The 18,314-nt window shown below is 42.3% G+C and overlaps 1 protein-coding gene across 20 annotated transcripts in view; it reads left to right on the top strand.

Moving 5' to 3' along the window:
- Positions 1-18,314, top strand: part of clasp1a (cytoplasmic linker associated protein 1a) — a 45,209-nt gene that overhangs the window by 4,052 nt on the left and 22,843 nt on the right. For 15 of the 20 annotated variants that reach the window (XM_078933902.1, XM_078933897.1, XM_078933894.1 and 12 more), the window contains exons 4-17: positions 1,372-1,475; positions 1,552-1,643; positions 1,733-1,808; positions 1,919-2,016; positions 2,105-2,175; positions 14,128-14,262; positions 14,361-14,425; positions 14,502-14,594; positions 14,676-14,821; positions 15,723-15,858; positions 16,127-16,197; positions 16,425-16,484; positions 16,958-17,035; positions 18,073-18,240. In XM_078933902.1, the coding sequence (XP_078790028.1) occupies positions 1,372-1,475; positions 1,552-1,643; positions 1,733-1,808; positions 1,919-2,016; positions 2,105-2,175; positions 14,128-14,262; positions 14,361-14,425; positions 14,502-14,594; positions 14,676-14,821; positions 15,723-15,858; positions 16,127-16,197; positions 16,425-16,484; positions 16,958-17,035; positions 18,073-18,240 (1,393 nt within the window). Of the gene's footprint in view, positions 1-1,371; positions 1,476-1,551; positions 1,644-1,732; positions 1,809-1,918; positions 2,017-2,104; positions 2,176-5,502; positions 5,627-10,793; positions 10,974-14,127; positions 14,263-14,360; positions 14,426-14,501; positions 14,595-14,675; positions 14,822-15,722; positions 15,859-16,126; positions 16,198-16,424; positions 16,485-16,957; positions 17,036-18,072; positions 18,241-18,314 lie in introns of those variants that run through there. The other 5 variants (XM_078933908.1, XM_078933906.1, XM_078933905.1 and 2 more) reach the window with 2 other exon arrangements.

Below are 18,314 nucleotides of genomic sequence, written 5' to 3'. Positions count from 1 at the left end.
TTTTCTTTAAACACAAAATCTGTTTCCTTGAAATATTAGATTTAGATTTTAGACAAATAGAAATAAAGTATTTTAATGTTACACAGAATATTTTATTAATTGAATTGAAAATTTACCCCAACTTTTATGTCAATTATTAATTGGATCATGAAAACCAGTTAGAAATACAACCAAATAGCCTCAAAGAACACAACCAAAACCGCAAAATGCAACTAAGGAACACACTTCCCCTAAATTTGAGCTGCTTTGTCAAAATCATTTAACTCACAATTTTTCATAATGTTCCATTTCCCGAACTAGAGGAGCTGGATTGACGTCTCAACTGGCAAATCACAGTAGATATCATAAATAATGAAGGTGCTGACTCCTCAGTTGGGCTTGCAAGCTGGTCAAGATGCACAAAAACCATCAACAAGTGCCTCAGCTGAGGCTAGCAGCAAAGAAGATGGGAAGCACTAAACAGCACTAAACCTGTGTAACAAAAGCCGCTGCCTTTTCAAGGCAATAACAGTTCTTTCATACAGTCATGGATCTGTTGTCATTGGCAACGAGTCTCAGCTGTAGGAGGCGGGCCAAGGGGCACTTATGTACACACTCCTGCACCAGGCCTGTAACAATCTAAATTTAGTTGGTTTAGGATTTTTACCTCTGATTTTCCACGCCTAGTGAATTTGAAGTCTTCGTTACAACCCCCCTAAGGGCTAGATATGCGCCGTCTGTGGGCAAGAAAAACCAGGCAAACCTGTGTGGAGCACGTAGGTCACCCGTGCAAGATATCAAGGTCAGGGGGTGCGTGGTGAACCCGTAGAGCGAAAATGTTCACACGCGTTTTTTTTATATGAGCATGCTTGGAGCAACAGGGTGTTGTAAACCCTTACACAACCCGTAAGGAGGGTAAGTTGGAGTGGAGTAGGCGGGGCCCAGGCACGTCATACGGATTTTTTTGACAAACCCCCAAATCCTGTGGGCTACTCAAGGAGCTTGTTAGTGTTGTTCACATGATGAGTGCGGCCTGCCTGCGTGCATTAAACATCAAAAGTGCGTGCAACATCCATTATGAATTCTTCGCGATACACTTATCACAGTACCGCACGACATTGGTACGTTTCCTTTTCCTGGCGTCCCATGAGGTGGTCCTTAAAGGCCGTGTCACACAGTTACTATGTACATCTTTCGCATTTTCTGCATATGAAATTTCGGTCTCTCGTGACACATGCGCGATATACGTAATTCGTTAGTGTTTGTTGCGTTCGTCAATGTCCGTCTAGGGTTTCATAACGAGTTTCCATGTGAATTTGCTTTTGAGCTGTTCAAAATTTTTGGTCGGTTGACCAAAGTTTATGCGTATTTTTTGCGTGCGCTTCACCTCAGCTCTGCCAAGCCTCATAGACCGACTGGGAGACTCCAAGGATCAGGTTCGAGAGCAAGACCAGGCTCTGCTGCTGAAGATCATGGACCAAGCGGCCAACCCGCAGGTACACAACATAACGGCAAAAAGCCCACAGCGACAGCAGGATAGCAGCTGAGGATTGTGCGTTTGTTTGTCTGCAGTACGTGTGGGAGAGGATGATAGGAGGTTTCAAGCACAAGAACAACCGAACCAGAGAAGGACTCTGCCTGTGCCTCATCTCTACTTTGAATGTGTACGTCTTTCTAAAACGACTCTCGGATACACACGTCCTTACATTTCTCACCGCAGACCAATGTTTTCTTCTGCTTTCCGTGGTCCCAGGTTTGGATCTCAGAGTCTGACTCTCAGTAAAATCGTCCCTCACATCTGTAACCTATTAGGAGACCCTACCAGTCAGGTAACACACACCTCTACCTCTGCTACAGCTTTGACTCTACCCAGCTGTGTCTTTTTGAATGTATGTAAACAAACGCCTGTGTAAAATTCTCACCGTGTGCTAACACGAAGGTGCGCGACGGAGCCATGAACTGCCTGGTGGAGATATACCGCCACGTCGGGGAGCGAGTGAGGATGGACCTGGGAAAAAAGGGCCTCCCACAGTCAAGGTGCGTTTTTTTAGACACAAAATGAAACTTAAAGCTGTTGTGAGTCTCTGTGGGTTTAAACGTGTGCTTTCGTTCCTCCTCTGTCCAGGCTGAACATGATCTTCAGTAAATTCGATGAAGTGCAGTGCTCGGGAAACATGGTTCTGTCACCTATGTCAGGTAAGAGCATGTTGTGTTGTCGCCAAGGGTCCATCAACACAGCCTTTTAAAGAAACGTCACGCCGTTTAACGCTATAGGGCTACAGGACCATGTGCTGTCCATGTAAGAACGAGCCATACAGGCTTTCTTGAACAGGCTTTTATCAAATGGTGATTTCACTTGACCATCGCTACCTGACACTAAGGCGTGTACTCACAGTTGGAAGAGTTTGGGTGTGAAATTGTGTGAAAGTGTGGTCTGGTAGATCTTGTTCCAGGCGTTTTTTCTCATAGCTCTATTCCGATATATAAAGAACTTGTTGTCATAGAATTTCATCCAGACACAAACTACAATTATCAATGTCTCCACCTTGATCAATTTTCAAACGCTTGGTACTTCTGTGTTCTGAAAAGGACGCTACCCAGCCATCACTACCAAATCCCAGTTCCTGACTGATCACAGTTGAACTGGTTTAACTTTTGACTCATGTTCAACAACTGCGCGTTTTGGACGTGGTGCCCAAAAATGGACTTGAAAACTATGCGTAGCTATGCACGAACGCAAGTGTTTTGAACGCGGAAGCCAGAAATATACATAGACTTTTTATTGGAAGTGGTCGCTTGAACGCTTGTTTCCGAGCCCGATGTGAGCTCCAATGTTTACGTTCTTTGGACTACTGTAACTCTTCCACCGTTTATGCAATTAACGTAATCCCAGTGGATTCTGAAGTGTAGAAAAGCAGCTTTGAGCGAATATACAACAGTTTGAGGCAGTGAAGTGTTTCAGCTGATTCCGTCACAGAGAAAAGTGGTTTTGCGGCGTTATACAATACGTAAAAGATAAACGCAGACAAAGTGTGATTTATCAGAGATCAAGACACGACGTGGAAGCCTGAACCATCGGACATGAAGTGTCTTAGTTTCTGATAATGCACACTTGGAAGGCCGTTATCCAACTTATACCATGGTCACTTCCAAAAGTTCAACTCTTATCGCTTGTTCTTGTCCATATGATGAAGCTAAAGTGGTCGTGATGATCATATACATATATGCTTTCCTTTGCCACTGCAGTCAAGATTGGTGCCGGTTTAGCCGGTTAAGCGTCCCGTGACAACCCGCTGCACCACCTAACAAATAGTCTGCTTTTTGTGAATATTTATGTCTTTTGTAAGTGACCATGGTATAAGCGGTTTCAGGCTTCCATGGCGTGCGTTAATTTCTAATAATGCAAACTTCGTCGGCCATTATCCCTTACTTAATCCACACCCAGAAGCCAATCAGAATGGAGTTTACCATGGTATACTTTCAGTTGATAATGTGTGGAAGTATTTGGTGAAAAGCTGCGTTTCTGTGCTCTGGAATGAACTGATTCACATTGATCCCGTGAACAGTGGAAGTGTTATGGTATGTAAAAGTGTGTGTGTGTTTTCTGGTGTTGCCGGTGACATCTCCAGTGTTAAAGAGTTATCAGCATAGACGCTTTAGGGAAATGATTTAAAAACAAATATTCACCATGGCAACTACATAGCCTTTTTAAATCAATATAAAAATGAGTAGACTTTATTTGAATCTATTTTTGCTTTTTTTTAGTCATTATTGTTTATTTTGGTAAAAGATTATTCAAAAATATTTAGCTAATAACCCAGTTGTTGTGTCCTGTCAAAGAAGAATTCAAACATACAGTGGGGTTAGGCCGCGAAAACCCAGAAGCATTTCAGTAGCGATCTGCCTGATCTGAAGTTTTGTGTGAATGGAGAACAATTCCCAAATGTTTTAGAAGAGCCAGTTAAAAGTCCGGAGAGCTGGTGTGATGCCAATCTTTAGGATAAAGAGCAGTTTGCTAACCTAGACTGCAGGTTGCTGTTGTACGAATGGCCTTTTTCAATGTTTCCTCTGACCGTTAACTGTCTGTGATGATCCCATACCAATGCTGGAGAAATTGGAGAGAACTATTAGTGTTTATATTTAAGAAATTATCCTAAATCAGGGATTCTGTTGGGACTGGCGAAGCTTCTGAAGTTCCTACAGGAAGGAAGAAGAGGCCAAAGGAGGCTGTGCTGCAGGTCAGGCAGAGCTTCGACATGGAGATGTTGTTGGACTGGTGCAGCCGTGACTTTGGTTTAAAGTCTTTGGTGCAAAGCGTCTTAAAGATTCACTCTGATTGTATTTGGATCTATTGTAAAATCATTCCCAGTGGTCTATAATTCCTGCTTATGCCGATTTTAGCCCAAAAGGAAAAAGAAAAACCTGTGTTTGTTTTTTAGGACATAGTTTGTTTTGAGCAAAAGGAGTTCATTAGAAATTCACCTCTGAGTTGTGCTGTTGGTGCAGAGCAACCCCACCCCCACTTCCCCTCGCTGTTGCTGAGAGTATTTTCTACGTCACAAACACGATCTTTTTCAAAAACAATTTCTTCATCTGCCTCTGATTCACAACATCTTAAATCCTTTCTAGCGTGTGCTGCTCTTTTTCTGCCCAACAGTGTTGAGTTTGTGTCATTTCTTCGTTCTCTGTTTGGCTTTCAGGTTTTTCTGAACAGAAATGAGAAAACCGGTGCGTCTTTTTGCTGTGATTGGGTTGAAAAGAAGGCCAACTGACTGGATTTGTTTGTTTCACCTGATTATTTAAACTCAACTTTATTTATTGAGCACCTTTTCTGCCGCACAACATCCCAAAGGGGCTTTAGATAAAAGAAATCGTCCATGAAATCCGTTAAAAATCCAAAACAAAGTGATCTGGGCACAACAGCAACAGACGAGCTAGTCAAACTTAATCAAAAGAGAAACTAGAAAGACGAGTTTTGAGATTTTTCTTAAAAACCTCCACAGTGGATGAGGCCCTCACGTCCTCAGGACGGCTGTGGGTTTTTGTCCTGATCCAGGGGACATCCAGTAGGCCTGTAAATGAGGAGACCGGAGGGCTCTGAGAGGCTCCTAAACTAGAAGTAGTTCTGATAAAGAAGGCTGGACCTGTGAAGACTTTTACGCACTAATAAAAGAATCCTGAGGAGGATATTTTTTGGATGAATTGTGGAATGTTTAGTGGACAACAACAAGGATTTTGCTCTTACATTTCAGTTTTCTGGGTTAGTTCCTGGTTCCAGTGGTGGAAGTTCAGGCTCCAAAAATCAAACATTTCCTGCCTTTACAGGAAGTGGCCTCTCTGTGCGTTTACGCCAGCTGAGGCTGGCAGTCATGTGGTGTAACTGTTGCTGGGCGAACTCCGAGGCACAACGAGTCGAGCTGACATGGATTTAAAATGGAAAAAAATGAGAGAGAAAAGATGAGAGCCAAATGAGGACAGAGTCCTGATTTCAGCACCCTCCGGGCTCTTATTTTGGAGGAGCAGTGTCAGCTGTCGTCCTCCCAGTCACAAGACCAGCTGGAGGGAGGAGAGGGGGGGGGGCAGGCTTGATGAGGGTTCGGCAGAGTTCTCGCCGCTGCAGAGCTGCAGAGACGGAGCGTCCTCGAAGGTAAACCTTTGACTGGAATGTTTGTGCGTGGGGTTTGATTAACGACTTGCTCAGATCGGGTTCCTCTGATGCATGAAGTCTGCTGCCTGTAGCTTGGAAAAAGTCTGGCTTAGTTTTCTAACTCTAAAAGTTTTTGTCCTTCAAGGAGAGTTAACGGTTTGAGGGTAACAAATGCAGAAGAGAAACTGAAGATGTGTTGTTGCACTGAGGGGTTGAGTTTGTTGTTCTGCTTGTGTCACTGTGTGACCTGTGATCATGTTTGAGGCTGCTGGGTAATCGCCTGAACGCGACCCTAAGTGAATGTGACTGAGCAGAAGCACAAAGCCTCCAGTCTGTAGAAAACGTTGTGTTTGGGTCGACATCGCGCACTGAGAATGTCCTCCGGGAGGCGCCGAAGGACGAGGTCCAGCACTGCTGTCGGCAGCCTCCTGAATAATGGAAGTCCTGCAGAGACGGCAGCCGGCAGATCCGATGCCCCACAAATCCTGTCACGTCAGGGGCCGACGCAAACAGGAAAGCGCCTTCAAACAGGAAGCTTGGGATCCCACCCAGAACCAAGAATAACGGATCTTCCAACCAGACAGACCAAAAAAAAACCCAAAAACAAGCACTTCTGTTGGACAGTTGGATTCTGAGGAGGCCACTCTCCTCTAATGTTGATGCTAGGAGAGACGCCAAGGTCCAGAGGCCCCGTCTGACCCAGCCGGTACTTTGAACATCATAGCAAACATGGTTTTATGTCTGCAAAAGCTCTGAAAGGAAGGAATAATGGCTAGATCAGGAATAAAGAAGGAATAATGAAGGAATAATGGCTAGATCAGGAATAAATAAGGAATAATGGGCAGATCAGGAATAAATAAGGAATAATGGGCAGATCAGGGGTCAGGGGTCTCACTTCACCTTTACCATTAAATATAAATGATTTTTTGTTTTTGTTTTAGCATGAATAAAACATAAACATAAAGAGGCATAGTTTTTCTCTCCCCTAAAAATAAAATACTTTATAACTTCTGACAGTTTCACATGACTTACTTTCAAAATAAAAGACTCCCTATGTCACACAGGATCATCTCAATGCAGAAGTTGTAGCAAGGTCGTGTGATGTCGGCAGCAATTATGAAAAAAATAAAAATTTTGGCTGCCTCTCTGCCAGAAATTTGTAAATCAATGGAACTATTTAACCGTATATTTTGAACCATCTGGTGTGCTTTTAATAATAATTCTGGTTGTGCTTATTGACCTCCAATTGATTTTTCGTGGTAGACTGTACACAAAAATGTGTCCAAATGGTTTTGTTTGACTTCGTTACACTACAGAGCCACACCGCTTGATGGATTTAAGCATGACTGTGGTCAGGACCCTTGCAGAGTTCTACGGACTGTCATTCAACTGTTAAACAAATAAAGTTTGAGTTAGTTTCCGTTTTTTCTGCTTTACTTTACATTTACTTTTTAAAAATTTTAAACATTTTTCTTTTTCTTTAGCCAGAATATCTAGATCAGTGGTTCTCAATTCAGCTGACATTCTTTTTACAAACTCCCCGTCACTTAAGGGCTTACTATGCCGGACCATTTCCAAAACCACAACGTAGCTAGCTTCTGTCACAGCTTCACTGGATTTAGCCCTTTTTGGAAACAGTATCTGCTGTGCAGCATAGCCTCATTGTAATTGTTGGAGCTTATTGTTGCGCTCTTTGCCGGTAAATTTGTTAAAGTAACATAGTGACGATTTATATTGAATTTTTTGAACATTGCAATTACCTGCTTAGTGCTTACTAATCAGGCACATGACTTTATCCGGTCCATGAGGTACGACGAAGTAAGCATTTGTTCACTTAGCTTGAAAGCGCCTGTTCTTCTCGCTAACACGCCAACGTTTTTCCTCAAAGGAACCTGCTCTGGCTCTCTTTTACTGAGGGCCACAAAAAATCTTTCCGCGGGCCGCCATTGGCCCCCGGGTCGCACTTTGAAAACCCCTGGTCTGAATGGAAGGGTAAAAGAGGCATGTGTGACCCTGGAGCCTCAGACCACCGAGTTAGATGTGCCTCCCTTTGGTTTTCTCATTAGGAACTTTAGATAAATCATTGATCATTGTTCTATCACTAAGGCCGCATTTACACTGCATGGTTCAAGTGACCCTATTCCGATTTTTTTCCTCGTGTGGCACAGATCGGATATGACCGATGAACGTGCAAGCAGGACAAAAGCGCATGGGTTCCGTTTTTCTCAGATCGGAGACGGGCCTCATTCATAAGTGGAAATAAGTCGGATAGGAATCGGATACGTGCATTTGCGTGTGCCATGTAAGCAGACAAATCGGATATTCCCCAGTAAATGCGAGTCGTACGTCAGTGACGTCAACTCAGGAGAGCACCAACTGAGATCACATGACTTATTAAGGTGCTTTTGTGCGCTGATTTTGCTGTTCGAGGACAGCTGGAGCCCCATCAGCGTGTTACCTTTCTGCCTCAGGCTTCAGACCGTAGTCGGAAACTGCTGTAATTTCCTGTCGGGTCCCAGTCGGGACGCAAACAGTAACTAATCAAGCAGGACACCTTTGCTATGGAACAGGCTAGAAGCCGTTTATTTCTTTGCTTGGATCAAACTGTTAGTCCAGCACAACCTCTGCAAACACTTCCTCATTCAAAACTCAGTGAGAGCACATAAGCCGGCCGAGCAGCCCTCCTCTTCACTCTCCCGCGCACCCCCTCAGGAACGCCTCCTTCCGTCGCTGCGTTGCCTCCATGACAACCGCAGTCACACAAAAGAAACACAACAAAAAGGGGAGGGTTTCACCGTGCTAAACGTTTGCCGTTTGGACCAACACGCATCTTCTAAATGTGCTTTTATCACTGTTATGATTATTATTAAGGGCCTGCTCGATCATAATTTTTTTAAATCTGTGCGGTCAGTGCTCAGGTCCGGGGAAGGCGGAAGTGCTGCTACGTAGTCCTCAGAACGTCCACGTTTGACAGTTTCAGCATTGTTTAGTGTAAATGCAAAAATCGGATACGGGTCACTTTTAAAAGATGATGTAAGCGGGTCGTCAAAAAAATCGGATGTAGTCAGAAAATCGGATTTGGGCATCAAGACCTGCAGTGGAAATGCGGCCAAACAGATACCATCTGAAGTATTCGCCTTGAACAAGATTGGAGCCAGAATGGATCTAGATTTGATTAGAAGTTTATCTAATTTCCTGGTTTAGATCATTCAGCCATAGCTGAATAATTATCATTTGACCATTTAAGACCTGAGATGTGATCTTGAAACTCGAACAGTGATGGAAACGACCAAAACAATCCGATTTTTAGATTTTTGACAAGACTCTATGATCTAAACCCAAAGCTCTGTCTGCTTTCTAAACCAGATCAAAATACAGATTTAAAATCAAGATGAGAACCTTCCTGCACGCCTCAGTCAAGAAAAGATCTAAATCAGTCTGAACAATTAACATCAACAAAGAGATCAAGTTAGAAGTTGTGAATGACACATTGGGGGTTCAAACATCGCTCTTTTACCTGCATGAGCCTCAAGAAAGAGCTGAAACCAAAATGACTCCCATTTGGACTTAAACTCACTGGAACACAAGCGAGTAGATCTTGACATTGAGGATCAAGACCAAAGCCCAGGAACGTTGTGGATTCTAAACTCCAGCAACACAAACTGGGTGATATTTTCTTCAGCTGCAGCTTTGAATTGACCTCGAGGGAAATGTTTGGATTCTACCACGAGACCATGAGGAACTGGGACCACCAATCGACAGGAAGACGAAGAGGAACTTGGACTGGATCCTCCTCTCTGCTTCTGGGTTCTCTTCTGGAGACTGATGGAAGTCTGAGATCGCCACTCCTGTGGCTATAAGGGGAGAAAGCAGAAGGCAAGAGGAGTGTCTGTTATTTTGAAGTCTCAGGTATTAACGTGGATCTGCAGAAAAACTAGGGGAAATGGTAACATTTATGAAGCTGTTCTTTAAAATAATTTTAAATTAAAACGTCTCTTGTTCCCGTGACACATTTCCCCTCAGATACCAATTTTTCTTGTCTGAGAACGGTCGGCCGTTTCTGCAGACTTTCAGAGACTTTGTGGCTCAACATGAGGTGTTAGACGCTGCGGTTCTTATCCGTGGGTCTGTGAAAAAGGTCAAATATTCACTTGTCATGTTTGATTTCAACCGGAGGATAATCCTGACAGGAACTTAGGCTTTTCAGTTTAGGCTTCACTGGTTCTGCTTTGATCCTCCGTCAGTAGCTGTTTCCATGGACGTCCAGACTTGTAAGAACTGATGGTTTGAGGAGGTGAAGATTGAAAAATTTTTTTTTTTTTTTGTGCTGAGCGTTTGTAATTTCCTGAATGATCTGCGGAAAATACCGATTTTGGTTCAGATCCTTCAGCGAAAAGGAACTGGTGTTTTTAATAAAGAGATTTTCCCCCCCAAAGATCTTCACATGCTTTAGTATTATACATAAAAAGAACTAGATATATTTTTACCTTTTTTCACTAAAAGTTTGGGTTTCAAATCACAATAGTTCTTAAAATTAACCAAAAATATATTAGAGTATTTCTCTGTCCATTGAAATTGTCAAAACTATATTTTGTTATCAGTTGTATAAAAACATGTAAATCAGTAATAAGATAAATCCTTTACATGAATATAATTGGTATTGTACTTTATTTATTAGTAATAATGATTTTATTATTGACTATTGTTTGTTTATTTATTTTATAATTAAACATTTTTGCATTTTTTTTCGATGGAAAAACAAAATTATGTGTTTTATTTATCTGTAGGACTTTTTTAAATAACAACATCTCTCATATTTCTTTTCAGACTAAATGTTTTAAGTTTAGCAATAAACAAACATTATCATATTTCAATAAAAAGAATCCTTGTCATTATAAAAATAATAGTAGTAAAAATTTACAAAAAAACTAAGGAGCATATTTTAGTGAGTGAAAGTCCTCCAGGGCGGATGGAGCAGCAGCTTCTTCCCCTCCTCCTCTTCCTCTCCTGAGTCATCATTGTAGCGCTCCGCTGTCGCTTAGGCTCCTCCCCCTTGGCTCTGCCTCCATGCAACGGTTTGTCCCCTAGTCCCTCACCTCTCCCCCTCATTGGGTGGCGGCCGCTCCTCCTCCCCCCCCCCCCCCTTCCCTCTCTCCTTCATCGCTCCTCTCCATCCAGAGGACGAGGCTGGTTGAAGCACATGCTGCCTCCTCACAGAGGGATGGGCCGGTCTAGGAGTCTTCCTCAGGAGGAAGGCGCGAGGTTATCGGAGGAGCCCCAGACCCGCTGACCGACCGTCCGTCTGCCGGCATGCTGAGAAAACTGGTCTGCAGGCGGATCTGCCCCTGTAAGCGGCTGCTCCTCTTCCTCTCCGTTCCAGCTGCATGGGTGCAGGATGTGATGCGAGCAGACAGGAAGGAGCGGCGGAGGACGGGAGTGTGCGTTTGTTTGTGCGCGACCGCGTGCGTGTTTGTGCGTCCGGCGTTGTCAGCTCAGTTTCCTGCGCTCGTTGTTGTCCAGAGTTTAGGATGTGGAGCAGCCTGATCGCCTCTGTCTGTTGTGTGTTTTTGTGTGTGTGTGTGTGTGTGTGTGTTAGCAAGCATAGGCTGGACTTGATGAGTTCATCTGATTGCATTGATTATCTGTATTCTTCCTCTGCTGTTAGTTTAAAAATGCATTTGGAGGCGAAACGTTCAGTAACATTGATGTTTATTTTCCTTATAAAAATACAGTTATGTCTGTTTCTGAATCACTAAACTGCTATTTCCTCCTGCATGACTTTTCGTTTTATTACATTTTTTTTAGATTATTTCAAAGATGTTATTGATTCTTGTTTTTTTGTTTTCCAAAGTTTTTTATTATAATGTTTTTTTGCAACTAAATGCGCTTTACAACATAAAATAGGGATGGAAAGAGAGAGTTTATAGGATAATGTGCAGGAATCTGTATTTCTAAATAACTCATCTGTGCTTTTAGATGTTAGCCTGTGTGAAGATGATCTTATTAGCTTTTATTTAGTTGGTTCTTAAAACGGCTTCTCCTTTAAGTTTAAAAAAAAAAGTTTAAATTATAAAATAGAAGTGAAAACAAAAGAAAAATAATAGTATGAAGTATGTGAATCCTGAGCTCACTGGTTTGGGTTTTGTTTCTTCCTTTGACTGTATAGAGAACTGGACTGAGTGGGTGTGATGTCATCCATGCCTGATTTGGCTGCAACCAAATGAAGTCCATTCAGTCGCTGTTTTTTTGGGATACAGACGTCGCTATGTTGGAGCCAGAAAACATCAGTGAGCAGTGATTGGTCTGAGTCGGTCTGACTTTCTAAGACAACTGCTCTGGCCAATCAGAAATGAGCTTGTTGAAAGCGTGCTCAGGACAACCCCTGTTTCGAATCTTCGACTTTCATTGAGGCGTTTGATTGGTCAGTTTATATAACTTGAATAATTTTCACCACAGTAAAAAAATGGAATTATCCAGAACATGTTAAGGCACTGCGGCAGACTGACGACCTGTCCAGGGTGTACCCTCCGTGCCTTCGCCCACAAGTGGCCGGGATAGGCTCCAGCAGCCCTGTGACCCCAAAAACCGGTTTAGAAAATGAATGAAAAATGTTATCCTGACCAATAGAATGACTGAGTAATAGCTGTTATGTCTCTATAGAAGTCTATGGGATTTTGGCTTCTCAACAGGTACTTCCTGTTTGCAACGCAGGGGGGGGGGGTCACTCAGTCCAGTTCTCATATACAGTCAATGGTTTGTTCATGTCTTACTCACAAAAACAGGCAAGCCTTATTTATCTTGCAACTTTTTCACAGGAAACAAACATTCTCCAGACATTTGAGTGGATGACAGATCCAAAACTCGGTGCACAAGAGGAAAATAAAGCAGTGAAACCAAAGATCAAGGGTAGAACACCCTCGTCTTCCTCCAAGCTATGGAGGGTAAAGAATATCAGCAGATCAGGGTTTCTCTGGAAAATGTTCTGAGGAGCTTCAGCTAACTCCAGCAGACAGAGGAAAGGAGGAGACGGCCTGTAGTTTCTATTATTTCATACAAGTTTTCTTTAATCAGACTTGCAAAGTTCTGTCTTCAGGTTTGAAGTGAAGATCGACTTTAACCTCAGATGCTTGACAAATATGGGAAATGTATTGAGTGAAACACACTTGGCTTCTGCTGCTCATTTCATAGGACTTTTGTGTTTACATCTAGGTTTTCTTTTTTTTTTTTACAGTAAAGCCTGCAATCTAATGGATCTTAATTGATACTGTGTGTGTGTGAACTTTAAATAATGAAAAAGGATTGATTGCTGAAGGACTCCATGGGTTGTTCTCTATGCAGAGGTGTTACACTGGAGCACAGCTCCTCTCTTTGGAGTCGCACACCAATCGTTGGGTTTGATTCCGCTTAGAATTGACTAAATATGTTTCAAATATTTGTACCACGCTGGATTTCTCTTAGTCTGCTGAGGCAGTCACAGATGGGAGGGACTCCAGATTGATCTGCCGCCGCTATTTGATTATGATTTTTTTTTTTTTTTTCAGTAAACTACAGTTTGAATGGAAATGAATTGTTCTGCTGCAAACCAAGAAGACATGTCAGTATTTTTGAAATCTAAATCAGAATTTTTATTGTATTTTTTTGGGGATCATTTGAGATTTATCACAGAAAGTCGTATTATTATTTTATTTATTTATCTAGCTTCTGTTTAAAGGGATTTTCTCCCTGCAGATCAATGACTGGACTCACCACCATGCTGTGATGAGTTGTCCACACATTAGTGGTCTGACAAAAGTCATTAAAGCAACATGGGAAGCTTCTATGAAGCAATAAATCAAAGTTTATCTTTATTTTGAAAATCCGACCACAGTGAAAACGCTGTAGTTTGTGTTCATCCCCCTTTTCAGACCATCATCACTTTTTTTTTTTTTTAACAAAATTAAATGTAAAATTGTGAAAAATGACATGAAATGATGCCTTTTCTGTTTTAATCTACTATAAATGTTGCTTCTTTTGTATGTTTTTAACCATCATTTTGTTCAATTGGGATTAAATTAAAGTCCAATTTATTAGAATTAATAAGGGATTTATTAAAAAAGCATTGCTGGACATTTTACTGAAAATGAATCTTTAAGGTAAAATGTCTTTCTTTTTTTAATAAATAAATAAAATCAATTTCTAAGAGGTTCCACAAACAAACACATAACCTACATTTTTTACACTTGTTGCTTTCATTTCAACATAGAAATTCCAGGTTTTTGTAGATCTTTGCCTCTGAAAGTGTTTGTCAGTAACAGTGACGTGTCGGTTCGTCACAGGAGGACGTCTGCGGCCTCTGTGGGTAAACACAGGCCCAGTTGTTTGTTTGTCATCCCAGAATCGTCCTCGTCAGCTTGTTGCGCCGCTGTCAGCTGAAGCTAAAGTTCACCGCCGCCTGCTGCCTTTCTCTGCGGGTGCGTTGTTGGTCACGTGACCCGAGGTTCCCGCTTCTCTCCCTGCCGCAGATAAGAACTTCGAGGACGATGACTCGGTGGACGGCGGCCGCTCGTCATCCTCGTCCAAGGCCACCTCACTGTCGGGGAGGAAGGTGGTGAGCATGGGCTCGTTCCGCCGGCCCGCCTCCGCCAACAAGTCTGCAGGTCAGACGTGCGACGTTCTTCCTCCTCCTCCTCCTCCTCCTCACACTGGAATGATTTCTGTGGCTTCATGACGCTTTTCCTTTTGTTCTACACTGCAGCGACTGCTGGGGCTGTGGATGAGGAGGACTTCATCCAGGCTTTTGAAGATGTTCCTTCAATACAGGTAGGAGTCTTTTTCTTCTGTTTATTTTTTTCCAGACATGGTGACGACACCGTTTAAAGCTGCTCTCCTCCATCAGATCTACTCCAACAGGGAGGTGGAGGAGGCCCTGACTAAGATCCGAGACGTGCTTTCCGATGACAAGCGGGACTGGGAGCTCAGAGTGGCAGCTGTACGTCATCCTCACCTTTCCTTCACCCCTCCTTTTCTTTTTTTTTTTTTTAAACCTCCTGCCACCTTCTCTTACAAACAGCTCAAAAAGTTGCGTTCGCTGCTCCTGGCTGGCGCCGCCGAGTTTGACGGCTTTTTGCAGCAGTTACGCCTGATGGAGGCGGCATTCAAGTTGTCGGCCAAGGACCTACGGTCTCAGGTGGTGAGGGAGGCCTGCATCACTCTGGGGTGAGTCAGTGAGGGGCAGAAAAACGAGGCCCATGTGTCGGTTTTACCAAAACTGTCTGAACTTTACAGAAAACTGGAGCTTTGTAAACCAGACGTTCAGACAAAAAAAACACTTGAATTTGTAAAAAAAAAAAAAAAAAGTTTATTAAATAAAAAACATGTTATTTTAAATTTCAGTTAAATTATTTAAAAAAAAAGTCATCTTTTGTTTTTGTTACAGGAAGTTAATTTGGCAAAAATTAATGGATAATTTTTACAAATTTCCAAATAAAATAAAACATTTCTTCCACATTTTTTTCTCTTACTGACCTAAAGATGAGTTTAAATGAAGTAGATTTTGTTGTCGCACACAATATTCATTTTACGGCACTAAAATGATGAAACTGCCCTTTTTAAAGCTTCAGTTTCTCTTGATGAAAAGTAAATAAGATAAAAATAACTAAAGAACTAAAGTGTTTATTGCACACATGTTATTTGTTTTCATCTAACAGTAGAATTAAGGTTCTCCTATGCTGACAATCGAGTGATCCTTTTTCCCACACAAGCTTGTGTTTGTGAATGCATCACAGCCTTATCTTAGAACTGTCTGAGTTTACATTTAATCTTTATAAAAACGGATCTATTTTACTATTGAACCGTTCATAGTTATTTACCAGCATTTTCTTTACCAATTCACAGAAGATTTGGCTTTTTATCCTATTAATTTTGATTTTTTTTTCTCCCAAACGATTTATCAGGCCAAAAATATAGATTTTTCTTTTTAGTTATATGTTGTATTCAATATTATTCTTATCTGCCTGTTTTTCAGACAAAGAAGGAGAAGAAGAGCTGATTTTTATTTCTGCTGTGGCCCTTTTGTTCTCCTTCTATTCTTCCTAACGGCTCAATTTCTGTCCTTCAGTTACTTTTCTTTAGTTCTCGGCGGACGCTTCGACCACGCAGCCGAGGCCGTCATGCCCACCCTCCTTAACCTGGTTCCCAACAGTGCCAAAGTCATGGCCACGTCAGGCGTGGCCGCAATCCGCCTCATCCTCAGAGTAAGCTCGATCGCGCTCTGTTGCTGTCTCAAGAGTCACTGAGCTGTGATAAGAGGATTTAAAGTTAAAAATAAGCTTCATGTTTGGAAAAAAAAAGGGGGTTTAAAGATGAAGACACGGAGATGCTTTTATTTTGAAAGAACAAAGAGTCTCTCATTGCAGAAGATGTTAAATATTTGTTGACGTGTTATCTAAAGGAGCTCAGCTCTTAGCCGAGTCGCTGATGACATAAAGTTCAGTTTGTGATGACGATGTTGTTTCTTTCCAGCACACGCACTTTCCCCGACTCATCCCCATCATCACCAGCAACTGTACTTCCAAAGCTGTGGCTGTCAGGAGGTGAGAGCATCACTCTGAGTCACTGACTTCAAATCAGTTCCATTTATTTTATTTTAATTTATTGGTTTTTCCTCCCTTATTTTGCTTACCCTATTACCTGCAATAAAATAAATAAACAGGATTGTCGCTGTTTGCATTTGTTTTATATTTTGCATTATTAGTTGGAGTCAAACTGCTTTTTTAAAACAGATTTTAAAGTAGATTTCTGTGTTTCGTGTTGCTTTCAGGCGCTGCTTCGAGTTCGTGGACCTGCTGCTGCACGAGTGGCAGGCGAGCAGCTTGGAGAGGTGAGGCTCTGTGGTCTGACGACGTTCTGGTTCTTCAGACAGGAGCAGCAGAGTCCCACGACGGCGCACGGATCTCTGATGATCTCTTCCTGCCACTGTGGGAGGAAACGTGACTCCGGGTCAAGTTCGTCCCCCCGGCGTTTCCATGGCGACAGCAGCCGGTCCAAAGGGCTCTTTGTGTTTCTGCATCGCTGATCCCTGCAGCCGCCGGGGAGAAACCTGAGCTCAACCCCCCCCCTGCCCTAGAGTCAGGGGAGCTGTCTGTCATTGATCAGTCGCTCAGAGTGTTGATCACCAAATCACAGCTGAAAGAAGACAAAAAACACGCATTTCTACTTCATTTCATAAAACTGAGGAAACCTCATCTGAGCGCGCTCTAAATGTTGAACCGGACCTTTTTCTGGTCCATTGTTGCTCCGAAGTTGTGTTTCTCCATCCGTCTTTCTCTCGGTCATCGACTCCTCTTCCCGCAGACACGTAGCCGTTCTCATGGAAACCATCAAGAAAGGGATTCATGATGCCGATGCAGAGGCCCGCTCTGTGGCCAGGAAGTAAGTCGCACCCAAACCCCCCTGGGTTTGGTTGAAACTGATCCCTACACAGCATCTCCACAGGAAGAGTGTTCTTGCTTTTCAGGATTCTAATTTATCCTTTATAAAATGTCAACATTTACAATAATCGTTTCATTGAACCAGTTCTGCTATTTATTTAAAAAAAAGAAAAGTTTTCGCAAAATACTATTAAATAAAAAAGAAAATGATTTAATTTTTAAACATTGTATTTCATGTAGATCAGTAATCAATTATGCTTTTTTCATTTGATCTAAAATCTAGTTCTGAAAGAACTTTTATTTTGGAAATCTACTGGAATTCAACTTATTTTTGACGCGTGTTAAGCTGATTGGTCTCTAGTCTAAAAATCCCCATCTAGCAACGTTTTTCTTTTAACTTAAAGAAAAAACAACAGAAAGCTCTTTTTCACAGGAAAGAGCCAGTGAGGAAGCAGAAGAAGAGACTTTGATTTCAAAATAAAAGACATCTGCATTTAACAGACAAAAGCCAGAAGTCTTTATTCCAAATCTGGATTTATTATGACAGTTCTTCTCAAAATATAATGCATAATATTCAGGTCGACTGGTCGTCCAAATGTTCTGCTAATAAAGTCAATCAAACGGTGGATTCACGTTTATGATTATATTTGGTAAATACCAGTTTTAGTCACCTTTTGTCTTTTTTTCCTTTATCCGTCGCACCTAAAAGTCAGACGAGGCTGAAGAAGGCATCTGAATTTTTTTTAGCTTCTACTTTAAAATTTACAGGTCATAAGAAAATCTATATCACATTTTAATGGTTTAATTACCCTCAAAGCTTAAGGGAAACTTTAGGCTTAAAGAAATTAAAAAATCGGACGCCAACTTCAGCCTCGTACAAACCGATCTGTGAAAATCACAAAGCCGGTCCGCTGCCTGAAAAAGGTGGGGGACCACCCATGGAGAATGTCAGCTAAAACAAGAGAGTCCATCCAAAAGTCGTCAGATGGGACCGTTTTAGTCCTGACAGCTGATTTGACTTCTTCTTTGTGGTTTCAGGTGTTACTGGGGTTTCCACGCCCACTTCAGCAGGGAGGCGGAGCAGCTGTTCCAGGCTCTGGAGTCGTCCTATCAGAAAGCTCTGCAGGCTCATCTGAGGAGCGGAGACAGTCTGATGTCTCTGCCCGCGTCTGACCGCTCCTCCTCCTCGTCTCAGGAGAGCCTCAAGTGAGACTCTTTGTGTCTAAACTAATCACCGTTGGCCTGGGTGGTTTTCTCTGAGTAGGATAGACAGTCATCTC

This window comes from Oryzias latipes, chromosome 2, assembly GCF_053564925.1.
Source record: "Oryzias latipes strain Hd-rR chromosome 2, Olatipes_Hd-rR_3.1".
In the NCBI taxonomy this organism is placed as follows: Eukaryota; Metazoa; Chordata; class Actinopteri; order Beloniformes; family Adrianichthyidae; genus Oryzias; species Oryzias latipes.
This window is presented reverse-complemented; position numbering and strand designations above follow the sequence as displayed.